We start from the raw sequence: 16,517 nt of genomic DNA on the forward strand, positions 1-16,517 counted from the left end.
TCACACTTAAGTTATTTGACTCTGTGGCTACATTTGGACATAAGGACAAACTATGATGAGCTTCAGGCTCACCCCCTCTCTCACCCTCTCCAACGTAGCCATGAGGAAAAGCTTGGAAGCTTGTGGCTTAGCATTATGTCTGAACCTGGACAAACTGTGATTAATCTTAACTATGGCCTGTTTGAAGCAAATCAACTTCAAAATGTGGTTTCTGAAGCTGACTTGTTTCAAACAAACCATAATTGATATTAACCAGAGTTTAGGGTTTGTACATAATCTTATAATGTGATTAATCAAAAATGGAAGTGAAGGCTTCAGATCTCCACCCTGGAAGGAGAGAGAGGACAGCACCATGAATCTCATTGTGGCTCATTCTTGTCACCATAAACCACAGCTTACTGTGATGTCCAAATGCAGCCAGTGTCAAGGTAGCAGGAGCTGAACTGAATACCCAAGTCCTCATACTCAAAAGTAGATATCACAGGGCACTATTAAGTGTAGGTTCATTGTACATCTCAGTCACTAGCTAGCCTGCATGGTACATTCCTTTTTTAAATATGTCCCCAAGCATAGTAGGATGGATCTGTCTGCATTAGGCTGTGGGCCTGAAATTTCCTCTGGCATTTAGCATAAAATAAGTGCTTCAAACATGATCTTATTTCATAAGCCTCTTATTTACCATTCACTGTATTATAACACATAGAACTAACAGTCAAAGCTAAAAGCCAAGAGAAAAGTAGACTGCTACAAGTGTTTATCCCAATGAAATTGAAAATTCCACAGGCACTTTATATAACATAGGACTCAAATAGTTCAAGCTACTAAGTATTTGCTCTTTAAGATAACGTCCAGTTCCAAGATTGGGACTCAAATATGGGTGTACATTCAGCAAAATATAAGAGTCTTTAAGTGCTATCAAATTTCAGCTGGACACTTCAATAAAATCAATGGGACTCAAAATTTCTGAACTCTGCTTGGACTAAAAATTAAGGTTTGTAGCCAACTAAATTCTACTCAGAGTAGACCCACTGAAATTAATGAACCTAAATTAGCCCTACCCATTAATTCCAGTGGGATTGTCTCCAAAGCACACCTTTTTACAACTTCTCTTTATATTTAATTTAGATCTATGTTCACTATATATTAAAATGACAAAATGAATTTTGCAACAGGATATAGTACAATCTTAAAATTTTAATACCAAGACAATGCAGGCTTTTTATATAAGAATTATGTCTTTAACATTTCTCCTACATTCCAGCTCAAGGAAGTTTTAAACTTGGGGATCAACTACAACACCGTCAGCTTTTTCTCCTGCTCCAATTTTGTCTAACATCTTGTCTGATGAAGCACTACGAAGAACTCAAAAGCTCTCTCGCTATTTTGTGAAGTTTCAGATAGTTCTAATAAAAGTATTGCCATACTGTGAATTTTTACCAGTTGTTTTAAAATGGGAATCGCCAACCCAGCATCTGCAGGTTCATTGGCACACCCAGACTCTGAGCTTTCATTTAAAAAAAAGTCTGTAGTTATCCTAGAATGAAAGTCATGAAGCAAAATATGCAGGTGCCCTTCTAAGTGATTTCTGTGAATGAGCCATCCTGGATTCTTCTGCTTGTCAGTGTTTTTAGCCAATGAGGAAAGACAGATGTGATTGAGGAGTAAGTTGTTTGGACACCAAGCAATACGAATTCCTGGGGTCCTAAAGAACTTCTGTTTCCACCTCCCCTATAGTGCACTTTTCCCATCTCCATAGTTTGCCATTCCTTTTTTCCTAGCAATAAGGATGCATCTTTCCTGCACTGGGTTTGCCTGAGATCAGATACTCCCTAGAAATTATTTTCTGAAAATACTTCTACACAATAAGTGCAGATGAATGTTAAAAAATTCCCCACCCCCAAATAGCAAATGAAAAAATGTGAAAACTTTGCAAAGAGGCTTAGGAATATCTCCTGCTGTGCAGGAGCTGATGTCCAGGCAGTCATTAAGAACTCACTGTACAGTATAATGGCATGCACGTCTACTTCAGAAGTAAGTCCCTTTGTGTTTAATGGGGCTTTCTCCCAGGCAACTGGGTACAGGATGGCAGCCTAGGCTTTGGTTTAGGATTGGCATTGGGGAAAACAGGGTTCTTGTGCCTTTAACGGCTGTATTTCCACAATCATGAGCAGCAAGACATAGCTGACTTCCCATATTAAACATGAGGTTGTCCAGGGGAGTGGGGGGAATATCAGAAGCTGTACTTACTCTAAATCTGTGTTATGCTATGCCCCTACAAGATAATCATGCTGTGCTATGCCATGCACCCCATGGCAGCCATTTTCTGACTGAAGCCCACAGCACTCTTTCAAAATTCAAAGTCACCAAAAAGGTCAGTGAGTCCTGTTTTAGAAGAGTAACTTATATATGCTCCGAATTAAGTAATAATGAATCCAGTGCAAGTTACCCTCAGGTGTGTAGGATTGCAGCTTTAACTATGGGCAGAAGCACACAGGATTGTGCTACACAAAACTACATTGCAAGAGTTTTATAAAGCATGACCATCACCATGAAATGTAATGACAATTTTGAAAGAAATCACAGTAATTTCTAATCTCAGACAAAACAAGATAAGGCTAGCTCTATGCACATAGCAGAATGTGGCAAGAATAAAGCTGTAAATTGGACTGTATTGTTTCAAACAGAGGAGGGACTGTATTTTGGAATGCTACCTTATGTAACAAAAAAAATCTGAATCAGTAGAAAACTAACAATAGCTGTGAAAGAGTTAGCTTTGAAATTCTTCTCTTGCTGTGCTAGGTGTTTGTTTTTTCTTAAAGGGAGTTGCTTATGTGGAGGAGTATTCAGAAAGTGAGATTCCTCCAGACCAAACTCCTCTGACAACCCTATCCTTATATACCTGGTAAGAGCAGAATAGGTGACTTTAATAGTTGATTGGCAGAGGAAGCAGTCAACTCCCAGACACAAAGACTCCTACAGCACATTCAGAAAGCCAGTCTCCACAGGCTGTCAAAAGTGATACCATTCTACTACCTAAAAATTCCACTACCTCTTTCTGCAGCATGTGTAAGAGACTTGTAGGGTATCAGCAGATCATGTGAAAATTGCTTGGGACAACACTTCTCATCACTGAAGATCTAACTTGCTATTTAGCAAAGCTTAATTTGTTAAGAAAAATATATAATTCCATCACATTCCCAAAAGAATGCTACAGGGGCACAACTAGAAACATTCCATTTTTTAAACAGAACTTCACACAGCAACTGTTGCAATACAGTGAAAGCTGTGCAAAATTACTCTTCATAGTAGATGAAAAAAAGATATTTGCTCATCCCACTGCACACATACAAGAGTTTTGTAGATTGTAGGCACATAACAATGAACAGATGCCAACCATTCTGTTCTTTACAATAAAGGCACCGGAATCAAGTCAAAGTTAGAGGTTCACAACCTTGTGTATTTATTAAACACTAGGCATTGGCAATACCAAGAATAATTATTTTTCACTATGGTATTGCCCTAATTTAAAACTCAAAATCATCCTAAACAAACATGGTGGATTTTCATAGTTCTTAAGTAAATACTGCTGTAAACCTTCTTAAGAACTATTTTTCTATCTTCAGGTGTCCACAGCTGTTGCCAGCCATGTCTAATGCATTTATGACTATGTTTCAAAAGTGGCACTGGGTAGAATGTCAGCTTTTCACATGTCTACCTCAAAAAAAAAATAGTCAAGAGCACTCCTTTGAATACAGCCAGAAACCTGTCACTGATGTTACATTGCAATATTTACTCATTTGACACAGCATGCAAGGCAGGAGTATAAGAGACATTTCCTTGAAACAAATTAACATGCACAAGAAGTGTATTAACTATCTGCTACCAAGTCATAAGTATTTGGTTCCTTGACCAACATTGCTATGCTATTCTGAATTTCAAATCTTTTTTATATGAATATGCTATAATATTCTCTCCTTAAAGTAAATTCACACATCTTCCTTCCAGAAATTTCAAAAGTACTTCTATACTGTTTGCAATGCCACCCTCTTCCTTACTCAAAGCTGAGAACATCAGCATGGGGCAAGCAAGGAGGAAGTACAGAGTATGCTGTCTTTGAAAAGAACACCTATGGCTTCTTGTTCAGTTTGCACAGCAGAGTGCATTGCCATCTTTAGGGTGAAAAAGAAAATTCATGTGCAGATTTATTTACACTGTATTTATTGCCCGGTAGTTGCTGGCAAAACACAAGACTATAGTGCTGGGGTTTCTAGTATGCACTCCCACCTCTCCCGTGAGTTGCTTGGAACACAGTATGAATACCTGCATTTTGAAGCCTCTGGATCATAGAAGGAAAGGAATGAAAGAGGCTGGCCCATCATCAGCGGAGTGGCACTGTTAGCTTTCTAGCTACTGATTGGCCAGCTACCCTTTTTTCAATTACAGGATCAGTGTGTTCCTGTTTCCATCTCTTCTATTCACCCATCAAAAACATGTGCATTAGTGGTGGTGGGAAATTAAAGGCTGGGGAGGAGAGATGGCCTGACTAATTGCATCATTAACTGGGTAAGAAAACTAGATTTTTAATTTAGGGGAGTAAACAAAGGGAGCAAACTTAGTGGAGGGAAGTGGGATGGAAAAGTAATCTGAAATGTTAAATCAAATGGGGGCAGGATCCTGTCACTTGCCTTCTGCAAAATGGGTACTATTTTGCAGCAGCTAAGGAAAGTTGTTTGAAGTTTCTTGGAACTCAAGCCCCATCTCTGCCTTGTATTCAGTCAGAAGTAAGTTACTTGTGTCCATCTAGTTGACTGCTCTGTATGTTTTTCGGAGGTATTTCCCTGGCTGATGTTGCAAACAAGGCATGATGGCAATTGCGTTCCTGTTTAGCTGAAGCAACTGGTATTTAGGGAGGGAAAGAAGGTATCCGTACGTGGCTGCATGAATTGCCAGTGCTCATTTCCTCAGCTCTAAAATGGGTATATTTTTATAAATCATCCTTTACATGCGTAAATCCTTGACCGTATCATTCATATCATGTGTGACTTGACCTGTACTCTTGTGGCTTGGCTCACCTGCTTTTCACATGGGTTATTTCCTCAATATAGGTCAGAATTAAAGGTCACTGTAAGACAGGGCTTCTCTAAAACTTAAACTGTATTTGATGTCATTGGGAAACTAAGCCACCTTTGTTGGGATTAAGTGTTTTGACTGTTTTGATCAGGACCAATAAAAAAGTTGGAGAAGAATGCAGCACTGTGGTAACCACATACACAAAGTCCTTGAAACAACAAAGTATAATGAAAGAACTGCAGAATGATGTACTGTATTTAAAATGCACAGTCACGCTGCCTGCAACCACAAGAGGACTAAACAAACAAAAAAGACTTACGTTTGTTTCTATTTCATAATAATTTCCAACACAAATGGAACTAAAATATGTTCTGGTCTTCTGAAACTGCATGGTGAGCTCATTCTTTATAACATCTGTTTAAGCGATAAGCAACTGAGTACTAATCTTACTTTTAAGGTTGGTATTTTAATGTAAATAGTGTGAGAAGTGAATATTTTACACTCGAATCGCAAATAGTTTTATCTGGAAATCTAACTGATTTTCACAGAACTCTCAAGGTGACAAATCTAAGGCCTGATTCATAGTTACCACCACCCACATGGGTAGCCACTTGAAACTAAATTACATGAGTACAGCCTCACATAGCAAGCCATTTCCGTGAAGCAGCTTTCAGTCTGCATGGCAATTAGTGAGGAAACTATGATTCACTGGTTAAAAACAGCTAACCGTGTTTGGCCTCCGTCACCGTACACAATGATAAAAAAACATGATAGGGTACCTACTTCTCAATTGTTTGGCATCTCCAGTTAAAGGATTTCAGGTACCTTTGAGATCTCCTACTAATCAGAGTAGACTACATTGGACCAGTGATTTTACTCAGCATAAGGCTGCATCATAAGTCCATAATTAAGATAATCCACTTCAAACAATTTTCTAAAATGGAACACAAATTAATGTGCTCGATTCCAACATAACTACAAATCTTTTACAAGTTTTTTGCTATACCACATATTTTCTCTGAATGTATGATTTTTGTTTTGCACTATTAGCACCTTTGAAGCAAAGCACTTGTTGGGAAAATAAGGAATTGTGGATTTTATGCGGGGTGAAATTAAGTTTGAGGAAACTTTCGAGTGGATAAGAAAAAGAAATCTAAAAATATTATTTTGGTAATGTTTCATTCATGTCACAATCTTCAGGACTAAAAAAAACCCTAAACCTAACACGTTCTGTGCTCTTCCATTATCCACAAGTATGTTTTTTAAGATTATTTTCTGTACATGTTTAACACCACATGCTATAGGCTTCACAATTAGTTCTGATCAGCATTTTGATTAAGCGTACAATCCTATACTCACTTACCTGGGAACAAGTCCCACTGAACTCAGTGGTGCTTACTTCCAAGTAGACATGCATAGACTTGCACTGTTTGCATTTACCTGTTAAATAGTACTTAGAAGTCATCAGTACTGATGTAATCTGCACAAAAAGAAGCTAGACACTGTCCTTATTACTTTTTGTTAATCATAGTTTGCCATGATATTCAGATTGACAAACCACAGTTAGTACTAACCTCCGAACTATGATTTGTAGCAATCATGGTTTGGAAGTCAGTCTCACCGTAATCTTCCTCAAAGAGTTGTTGTTAAGGTAGATAGGAATGGTAACACTTAGCGTACTACAGAGCGCTATAGATAAAAGCATCAAAAGCTCACCTACTTTTTTAATTAAAAAATTAAAATTACCTTAAGAAATAAAAGGTAAGTAACAAACACAACAAACAATATAAAGCACACACTTCATTTAGCAATTAGGCTGGGAGATTTAAAACCAAAAGCAAAATATAATCTCCAGTCAATGGTCTGGGTTTTCCATCACAAAGCTGTAGCACAGACACAGCATTATGTAGTAGTCAACTAACAAGCTTTATGGAGGCTGTGTTAAACCTACACTGCTTAAGGACTATAAATCTCTTGATCTGACATCTGGCTGTAACAGCGTAATTGAACTCCTGATACCCTGAAACTGATCAATCTTCATGAGACTGAAAACAAATGCTAGAAATGATATGGATTCAGACACCCTTACAGAACCAAGAATAAGATGTAGAGATTATTAACATTGTATGCTATATTACTATTGCATATTAATTTGCATTCCTCCATATAGACTAATAATTCACTATTCTTATCATTAGAACTCAGTGCACATATAAAATCCACCCACTCATGCAAACCAGTTACAGCATAATATTGGCATTCTAGTATTACCTGCTGATTATAATGTTCCTCAACCCACTAGTCTTAAAGCTGAAAATCACAGTAGCTTGGAATCACTTTTATAAAGCATTGTCTGATTACACATTTATGTGAGGAGAGATCCATTCACAAAACACTAACAGCAATGCCACTACCCATAACCCAGCCACAGTGTAACACATTTTGCTACTGGCCTAGATATTAACTCTAATAAGGCATACAAGCTCTAAAAGATACCGCTGAATATTTCCTAATATTGGAGTGTATTAACATCAAATGCATTTACACTTCAATCCAACACAGTTTGATCCTCGTTTTCCCTTTTGACTTCAACAGCATCACTGGATTCTCTTCCCCATCACCCCATGCTATGTTGCTCTTACTGTCCCCCAAGGGCTCTTACTGATAAACACACAAATGCATACCACTTGCACTTTCGTTCTAACAAGTACTGTACCTTCCAAGTTCCTCTCCGATCTCATAGTGATCATCCAGATTCTCTTGTCTGAAGACAGTCATGATAGCTGGCACTCCTCAGAAAGAAAAACAACATTCACTGCCCTTGCCGCCTTTCAACTCATCACCACATCCTAGTAGGATCCTCTAGCACTTTATGGCTGCAAGCCCTGAAGAGACGGAAGGGGGTAAAAGACAGTGGTTTAATTAAAATGCATGTGTTTGCAAAGAGGGGTGTGGTTATGTGCACACTGCAACACACACACCACCGATAGTGCCAAGTGTCATAAGCAGCTACGGTTTCATAATCGGGGTAGAGATCAGACGCAAATCCTGCGTGGCCATTGGCTGGTTAACTTTGCTCTCTAAGAACCTCTGGGACTGGGTTGCCAATTTGGCTCACAACAAATGGAAGCCGCCGTTCTTCCCCTCGCCTCACGTACATAGGAGATAGCCTCTCCTCTCCCTTTTCTCCAAAGCTGCAAAATGGAAACATACCAGCTTGAGAAGACTAATGCTTTTTCATAGAGCAACGCCTTGGTAGGAGAGAAACGCATCCCGCAAACTCCCAAGCTTAAGGTTTCTCATGCACATCTCACCTTTTCCTCGCAGAAAAAGTCGGAGCATCGTAAGCTACCATTTCACCCCACGAAGGCACCTCCGAGCCGCACGGACGCCACATTCCTCAGCGACTCCCCCTCCGTTACCCGGTCAACTAGGACGTGCTAACCAGGAGGAGCCGCCGCTGCTATTACTACTACGGCGGCTGCTACTACACAGAATAAGGCAGTTTTAAACCCGCCTGCTTGCCCAAAGACAAAATTCATCTCGTGAGGCAGCGAGCACAGGCATCGCCGCTGTTCCTGACGCGCCCAGCCCTTCTTCCCTTCAGCCTTTCCCCTCTGTTCTTGTACGAGGCCTTTTACACACAGAGAGAAGCCTCCCCCAGCGGCGCTGCCAAAGGAAGGAAGCGGCCAACCGCCCAGCTAAACTAACCGAGAGAGGGAGGAAGAGAAAGAAAGGGAAGGAAACCCTCCTCCTCTGCGTGCTTTTCTGGAGGCGGCGGGACTGCTGCAGGGGGAAGGCGCGCGCCCAGGAGTTCTCCTTTTGCGCAACAAATCTCTCCCGGGTTGGGGCAGCAGGAGAAGCGATAAAAGGGGGAAAACCCGCCCCCTCCTCTCCAGACAGACAGACAGACAGCGTACTCTCCCTCCCCCTCCTTCCTCCTCGCCGCAACTCACCGGCCGCACTAGCAGAAGGCGGCCACAATCAGCCCTTCTAGGCTTTCTGGCTCTCCCGAGCTGAGCAAAGGAGAGGGACTCCAGCAAGCGGCCAATGGGAAAGCAGACGCATTCACACCCCTCCTTCTCCTCTCATGACCTGCGCTCGACAGCAGTAAGGGAAGGGGGGTGCCTGGCGTGCGTACACGCGCGCACACAAGCGTACAGGTGCAAAGCTACGCGGCTCACAGGGCTGTTCCAATCGCTCTTCAAAGTGGCATAGGTAAAAGGAGATTATAAGGCACGCTTATCACCTAGAGTGACTTTTCCGGACCAGAGTGCTAGATGCCTGCTTTAAAAGCTACGTTAATAGGCACAAGTAGTCCGCTTGTGATTAATCAAGGGTGAGAGCAAAGTATTCTACCAGCCAGAGTAGGCTTTGAATCGCATCCCTGGAAAACCCTCTACAACTTGCCCTTTTCAATTGTAGTTTGCATCCACTCTCAAAAAATAATCCGTTTTAATATGGTAGTTTATCTTTGGCAAAGCTCATCTTGTTTATTAACCAGGTTACCATATTGAAATGGATTGTGGTTGAGCTGCAGCAGCTCAGTTCTGCTGTAGGTTAAGAAACATGGCATACTTAATATGAGTTAATCAGCATAAATATAAGCTTTCAAATGTACAGGAACATGCAAAGATGAACAAAAGGAACACCGCAAAAATGTCATCCTACATTTTGAACATAGGTTATGGAGTGTCTTGGTGTTTTTGCATATAAAACTATTGTAGCAATATCATTTGGATAGTAGAATACCTCACACAGTTTTTTGTTTACTTTCATAAAAGGGAAAGGACTTTTAATTTGGGGTGTGTGTGTGTCAGATGAGCCTTTCTGAAAGTATGACTGAGGTCCAGAAGGCTGGTATTCTGAAACCAACAGTGAGAATCTTGGAATAATGTGCATTAGGGATGATTGCAGAAGGTGCTAGTTTGTGTATTCTACTATGCAGAATATTTATAGATTCAATATCTGTAGCAAAACCCATAACAACAAATTAAAACACTGTAAAATCCCCATCCTTCTCAGCTTATCTGTAACCATTGAAAATGAGTCCAAATAGTGTCTTGCAATGCTTCTGAAAGATGCTGTGCCTTAATCTTCGAAGAGTCCCTGAGGTGATGGAGTTCCGTAACTAGGGAATGGCTGTTGTCTACGTACCTTGCTGAACCTACAGAAAAGGGATACTGATAGGACTCTGGCATTGGCTGATTTCAGACATCTAATATCATTGTAGAGCATAGGGGAGAAAGTAATCTCTTAAGATGTTGTCATTGTTGTGTTGTATTCTTGTTCTAGTTGTGTGTTGGTCAGAATCAGCAGCTTATATTCTTCCTAAGTGTAGGTATTGGAGCAATAAGCTGGCAATGATCAATTACCGTTAGGAGATGGGCTGATGTGTTCAGCACCAAAGAAAGGCATTAATGTTCAGAAAAAAGAATGTTAATTTGGTTTGAATGAACTTCCAGAGGTATATCTGTGTAAGTCTTTTGCAGCAAAAACAACATAAGAGGCCCATCTCATTCAGTATCCTGTACCCATAGTGGTCAACCCAATGTCTGTGGGAAGCTCACAAGCAAGACTTGAGTGCAACAGTAATCTCCCCACTTGTGAATCCTAGTAACTGGTATACAGAGACATACTGCCTCCAACAGTGGAGGTAGAATATCGCCATCATGGCTAGTAGCCACTGATCACAGTATCCTGCATGAATTTTGCTAATCCTCTTTTAAGGGTGTCCAAGTTGGTGGCTATCACTATTTTTGTGGGAGCGAATTCCATAGACTAGTTCAACTATGTGCTGTGTGAAGAACAAAGAGGCCTGTAGTACCTTAAACACTAATACATTTTGTTTGAGAGATTTCTTGAATAACCATCAGGTTTTTAAGGTTAAAAATAAAACTATATACAGATTTAGTTTTCAGTCTAAGCAAACTATGCTCAGTTTGAGGAAAATAAATCCTGTATCCTGTTCCTGTTTTATTGACAGTATTCAAATTTAAATTGCCAAAACAATATCAAGAAAACTGACTAGAATTAGCTGTAGCTTGCTGGACCAGCTGGCTTATACAATATGATGAAACTCTTGGGATGACTCAGGATTGAGGAAGGGAAACCAAACTGAGGTATTTTGGAAAACAAAGTACATTCCTAATTATACAGAAATATTGCACATTGTATTACCAAGATGGGGAAAAAATCAGATCTGATTTTTTCAACTCAATAATTAACATCCTTGTGTATTAAAGTAAACAGATTAGGATTCTGCAATACTATTAACAATTTTTCTACCCATTAGATCTAGTTCTATCTTGACTATTACTTTCACATCTGAGATAGGTTTGCATGTCGTACACAGCCACAAGGGAGCACATAACCCAGTGCAGATAGAGCAGCTGTTAGCTTCTATGTGAACTTTGTTATCTCATTAAAGAGTTTATCACTGAAGGTGAAGGAAAGTTCAACAATCACAAAAGGCATGTCTTCATACACAAAGATTCCCAGTTATCTAGTGTCTGACATATATACACGTGTGTGTGTGTAGTGTACACATTTTGTCAATTTAGTACTCAGCTTTATCTGAACAGTTGGTTTTGGCAGGTTGTTGGATGTAGCATGGTGGGCAAAAGAAAGGCATTTAAAAATGCTGTTGTCATCCAGTCTTTCTCATCCCAAGGAATGTGGGGTCCATGAATTCTAGCTTCCTTCACACAAACTTGATGGCTAACACGAAGTTGCAAATAATAAGACATTGTTTCTTCATGATAAATTAGTGGGAGAGCTACTTTGATGTGCTTTATTGAAATGTAGCTGGATGAAATGAATGGGTTAAACACTCCATGATCCAGTTGATGAAGGTGATCACAAGCCTAGTGTCTGAAGCTTTCATATTTATAGTACTGCATGACCTCTTACATTCATACTAAGACCATCTTACCAGATCTGGCATGGGAGTTTTTGGCCTCCATGACAAGTAAGGGGTTGTCCTATAGGTTATATTAGGGCCATTAAAGTTCAAACATTAGATTTACTTTTCTGTATTAGGAAGATTCTAATGATCTGAAATGATTAGTGATATTGATTTTAGAACATTGACACAGATAAGATAACTATCTAATGAAGGCACAGGTAGATCTGGCTGTTTACCTCTTCAAGGATGGTAAACCAACTGGGTTGGTCTGTCACCACAAAAATGTATCCAAATAATGTATCCCTAATGCATTCTATAAATATCATGGCAGTGTTGATAAGGAAGAATGTAAGTGGCTCTGTGGATACCCTGGTCAAACTGTGAATTAGGAGGTTGTCTAGGGAAATCAACACAATCTTTCTCCCCCACCCCCCACTGGCAACATCCTTTCCCTTCACAAAGCTCTGGCAACTCTGGTCTACTGAGAAGCTGGAGGTCATAAAGTTTATAGTGAGATGACTACAGTGCCTTGACATTAAACCCTACTGATCATGCCATAGAGCCCATCTGCAGGCCTATGAGACGATAACGATGGTGGTAATGAAATATTTCTTAGGATAGCCAAACTCTTTTCAAGTGATGCAAGAACTCTTATGCCTCATGGTCTGATCCTGCAGGTTAGTTTCAGAATATTTAGTGAATATAGTTCCTTAAATGTAGCAAAGAAACATGTTATTACAACCTCCCCCCTCACACAAACATAAATGTGGATATCTGTCCACATCTGCTAAAGTGTGAGCCACCACATTCTTCAGTAACTGAAGTTTCCAAACCATCTTCAAATGCAGCCTGAGGGAGAGTGCATTACAAGAGAGTAATCTGAAGGTTGCCACAGCATTAATGACAGCCACCAGTCCCTATATTCAAACAGGCAGTGTAGAATCGTATACAGCTACATCGTGATGGGATACTGATTAAATGGCCCAGTGAATGTTCTGAAGGCACATAATATAGTATTATTGCAGAAGCTGTGTGTCTCGCTTGGAGCATTATCTGGATTGAAAACCAATGATTAGGCACCTATACGTTAGCCACTTAGAGCAGAGGAGCAGGGCTACAAATGTAACAACCAAATCCAGGCAGTTAATCAGCTAAAACATCACTTGACAACACCTCTTTTGAATTTTGTGTGGAATAATCTTATTTGTCAGAAATTTGCTAATGTTCATTAGGCAAAGATGGACAAATGATCAGAATTATTGGAAATATTTATTTTACCTATAAAATGTATTCTATTGTTATGCCATCATTTGCCAGGATGTGTTTAATATTTAATATGTTGAAGTGTAGAAATATATTTTTCCCTAGTAATAAATAGTTGATATTGTTCTGGGCAACTAAGGGCTAAAACAGTAAAATTTAATTGCATTACAAGTTATCTTCCATCTGAAGGATTGTTGTTGTATATAACACACCACAAGGATGCCTCCAGCTGGAACAGAAAGAGTTCCAATAGTTTGTAACAGTGTGCACTGGTACTATGCATTGGCAACCAATAATTATTCCAACCCCTGGGTTGGCTGCTGATAGAACCTACACTGAATCTCACAAGCATTAATGATACTGTTCACACTAGTATGGAACTCTTTTTATGGCTTAGATAGAACTGCATCTAAAACTTAATCCCACTTCAGACCATGCTTGTTTCACTACCTTAGGTGGACCTGGACATATAAACTTTGCATGCAAAGTGTAAGGTGTTGTTTATTGCCAACCACAGCTTCTGTGATCTCGGAGGCAAGGAAATGTGAAAAAAAAGTTTTAATTGGCCTTAAAGCTGTTTCAGTACTGGTGCAAAAATAGATTAGTTTAACATCTATTTTTGCATGGTGATGTGCAAGGTGTTTAATCTGTGCTACAGTTGCATACAATGCACAAGCTATCTACAAAATGCAGAAAGCAGCTGGATATAATCGTTGTCCTGGGATCTCCATTGCTGCAGGGGCTGCATCAGTGCTGGGTTCACTCATTTCACATGGTGGTTCTTCCTCTGGGCTACAAAGATAATATGAAGGTATCCTTTGACAAGCTGCTACATCACGTTGGGTTGTTAAACGTTTCAACAAGCAAGCAATGTATTAGGGAGGTGTGCCCCAGTGGTGTCTTCAGGGAGGACAAAAGCCTTATCAAGCTCGGTGCTAGACAGGTTGAGTGATCTGGATTATGAGATATGACAACAATAACCAAGAAGGCTGGGCAAGTATAGCAAATTAACTTTCATGCAGAAATAAGCATTCATTATTATTCATTATATTTCTTTAGTAGTAGTTTCCCAATACTCAGATGTACTTATTTCCCATCATAGACTACTGACCTTCTAGATCGAACGTGTGAATTAATTATCAATTATTGTGACAGCAGCGATCCATCCTGTTTCAGTTGACTTGGTATAACCTTGATATATAGCATGATGAAAACCAAAATCTATCTATATAAAAGCCAATCCCCAACATTTCTCTTTCTTGCAGTGTAACATTCCATCATACTTATTATAATTACTAGAGACTGAGGGCAGGGCTATGGAGATACTGGCTGGCTCAGTTCTCAGTGGCTCTCATTCAGTTCTATAGGACAAAGTCAACAGGTTTCAATCTGGATACAATTGACAGGGGAGGGAGGAATAAAAACTGCTTCTTATTCCACTACTCACTGGGATTACCAAGACAGGGATCCAGGGATCTGCCTTCTGCTGTACATGAGTGCATAGTTTAGACTTCTTCCATACAAGTGAATAGATGTATGCATTTCATTTCTGTGGGGATAAGTAAAGCTTGCATTACGAGACAATGTCCAGGCTTCAGTCACTGTTCAGCTGTTAAGCTTTGGGCAAACACAGCTGCTAAATTCCCACCTGGAACCTTTATCTGTCACTCTTCCAGAGCTGAGATGCAGCAACAGGTCTCCTGTTCCTTGGCCATTCTTTTTCTTGCGCACTCTAGCTGCATCCTACAATAGGTGGAAGAAAAGGGTGGACAAATGGACTACTGGAGCAGCCTGGTGGGAGCGCTGCTAAATATTCTATAGCTTCTTTCAAGCTCTTATACACAGAGACTAGCTTGGGGTCTGCCAACACTGTGGGATATCAAATTGGCTCATTCCAACCTGATAATGAGGGCATGGTCCTGTAAGGACCACAGATTCATCCCAGGTGGGGCTAAGATGAGTCTGTGGTTCAGTCTATTGCAGCAGTCTGATCTGGATTTTCTAAAGCAAATATCATTGTGCCTAGACTATATCCAGGCAGTACCTTTAACAGTTACACATAAGGGGCATTTTAATTGGTGCAATTCCCTCCGCTATTGCAATGCTATTCCTTGGCAAAAGGCACAGAAACCCAGTGACTAAGCGTCCAAAGCATTCGTGAACATACACACATGCATTCCCAAATGAGCAAACCATGTTAATGTTTTGTAGCCATCTCCCATTCCCAACACTTCTAGGATTGTGTTTAATTCATTACAATGACTTTTATTAATTATAGAGAATTCAGTCTGGCTGAAAGCCTTTATATTTCCTGGCACGGTCAACTGAAATAAAGGTCCCATTATCTCATCTAGACAAATTATTTACAACTCTCTTCAGTATCACTTATGCACAATTTACACAGCCATCTTTACATACCAATAATAGGCAAGCAGGCACGTACATTTTGGTTTTCCACTACAACTGCTTTTGTTACTTGGTTGTTAGCCAGCAAAGCAACAATTTTACCCTCTTTGACTTTTACTATTATAATGTTAAGCCTTCTTAATTATCAACAAATGGGCTTTATTGGTCCCTTGCATTTTTAGTAAGAGAAGAATATTGACTGTTTACTCCCCAGTGACAGCCGACCTATTCCTGGTAACAACAGTGGGACTGCTGCTTCCCAAAGCAGCAAGCCCACTGTGAGTCCTTGTAACCTGTAGCAGAACTCATCCTGTGTCCTGGTGTTACAGTGTGCATTTCCCATTCCTAGTTCACGTCATTGGCTGCCACTGGTCCATGGTGGGATATGGAAAATAAGCATCTTGATGTCAGGACTGGGGTAAATTGAGAAAGCTATTACAAGGAGGGAAGTGAGCCCTTCATGCACGGCTGTAGTGTTCTTTGTAACATCAGTTGCCATCCTCTGTGTGCTGTACTGTGAAAATAATTTTAAGTATTTCTCATCAGTTGATGTTTTATAGTTAAGAAGGGCTTTTCTTTTCTTCCTGTTCACAGTACCTCTTTCAATTTACTTATGGCATGATCTCTCTCTTTGTGAAATATGTAATTGGCTTAGACTACTAAATCCAGAGCCTTTGATTATTTTTTCCTTAAGAAAGTAATGCTTTATTTATGCAAGGTACTTCTCTCTCCATCTTTATATATCTGACTACCAGGGATCCCTAGTAAAACTTTTTGTCCATCTTTGGGTCATTTGGGGAGATGCTGGCAATAGCTTTTAAAAATTGACGGGTATGCATGTGCCATAGAGTGTTTCAGTTCTCTCTCACCT

At 40.0% G+C, this 16,517-nt stretch overlaps 1 protein-coding gene and 1 long non-coding RNA gene across 10 annotated transcripts in view; both read right to left on the reverse strand.

The window, feature by feature from the left end:
• DAPK1 (death associated protein kinase 1) overlaps positions 1–9,147 on the reverse strand; it is a 128,179-nt gene extending 119,032 nt beyond the window's left edge. For 2 of the 5 annotated variants that reach the window (XM_061626536.1, XM_061626539.1), the window contains exons 1-2: positions 8,385–8,927; positions 7,787–7,955 (exon numbers count right to left, since the gene is read on the reverse strand). In XM_061626536.1, coding sequence (XP_061482520.1) covers positions 7,787–7,820 — 34 coding nt within the window. In that variant the 5' untranslated portion in view covers positions 7,821–7,955; positions 8,385–8,927. Of the gene's footprint in view, positions 1–7,786; positions 7,956–8,384; positions 8,930–9,026 lie in introns of those variants that run through there. The other 3 variants (XM_061626537.1, XM_061626538.1, XM_061626540.1) reach the window with 3 other exon arrangements.
• Positions 9,148–13,190: 4,043 nt separating this feature from the next.
• LOC133377628 (uncharacterized) overlaps positions 13,191–16,517 on the reverse strand; it is a 37,276-nt gene continuing 33,949 nt past the window's right edge. For 3 of the 5 annotated variants that reach the window (XR_009760762.1, XR_009760760.1, XR_009760779.1), the window contains exons 3-4: positions 14,688–14,983; positions 13,192–14,193 (exon numbers count right to left, since the gene is read on the reverse strand). This is a non-coding gene — a long non-coding RNA (uncharacterized LOC133377628). Of the gene's footprint in view, positions 14,194–14,687; positions 14,984–16,517 lie in introns of all 5 variants that reach the window. The other 2 variants (XR_009760771.1, XR_009760776.1) reach the window with 2 other exon arrangements.

This window comes from Rhineura floridana, chromosome 1 (genome assembly GCF_030035675.1).
Source record: "Rhineura floridana isolate rRhiFlo1 chromosome 1, rRhiFlo1.hap2, whole genome shotgun sequence".
Classification (NCBI taxonomy): domain Eukaryota; kingdom Metazoa; phylum Chordata; class Lepidosauria; order Squamata; family Rhineuridae; genus Rhineura; species Rhineura floridana.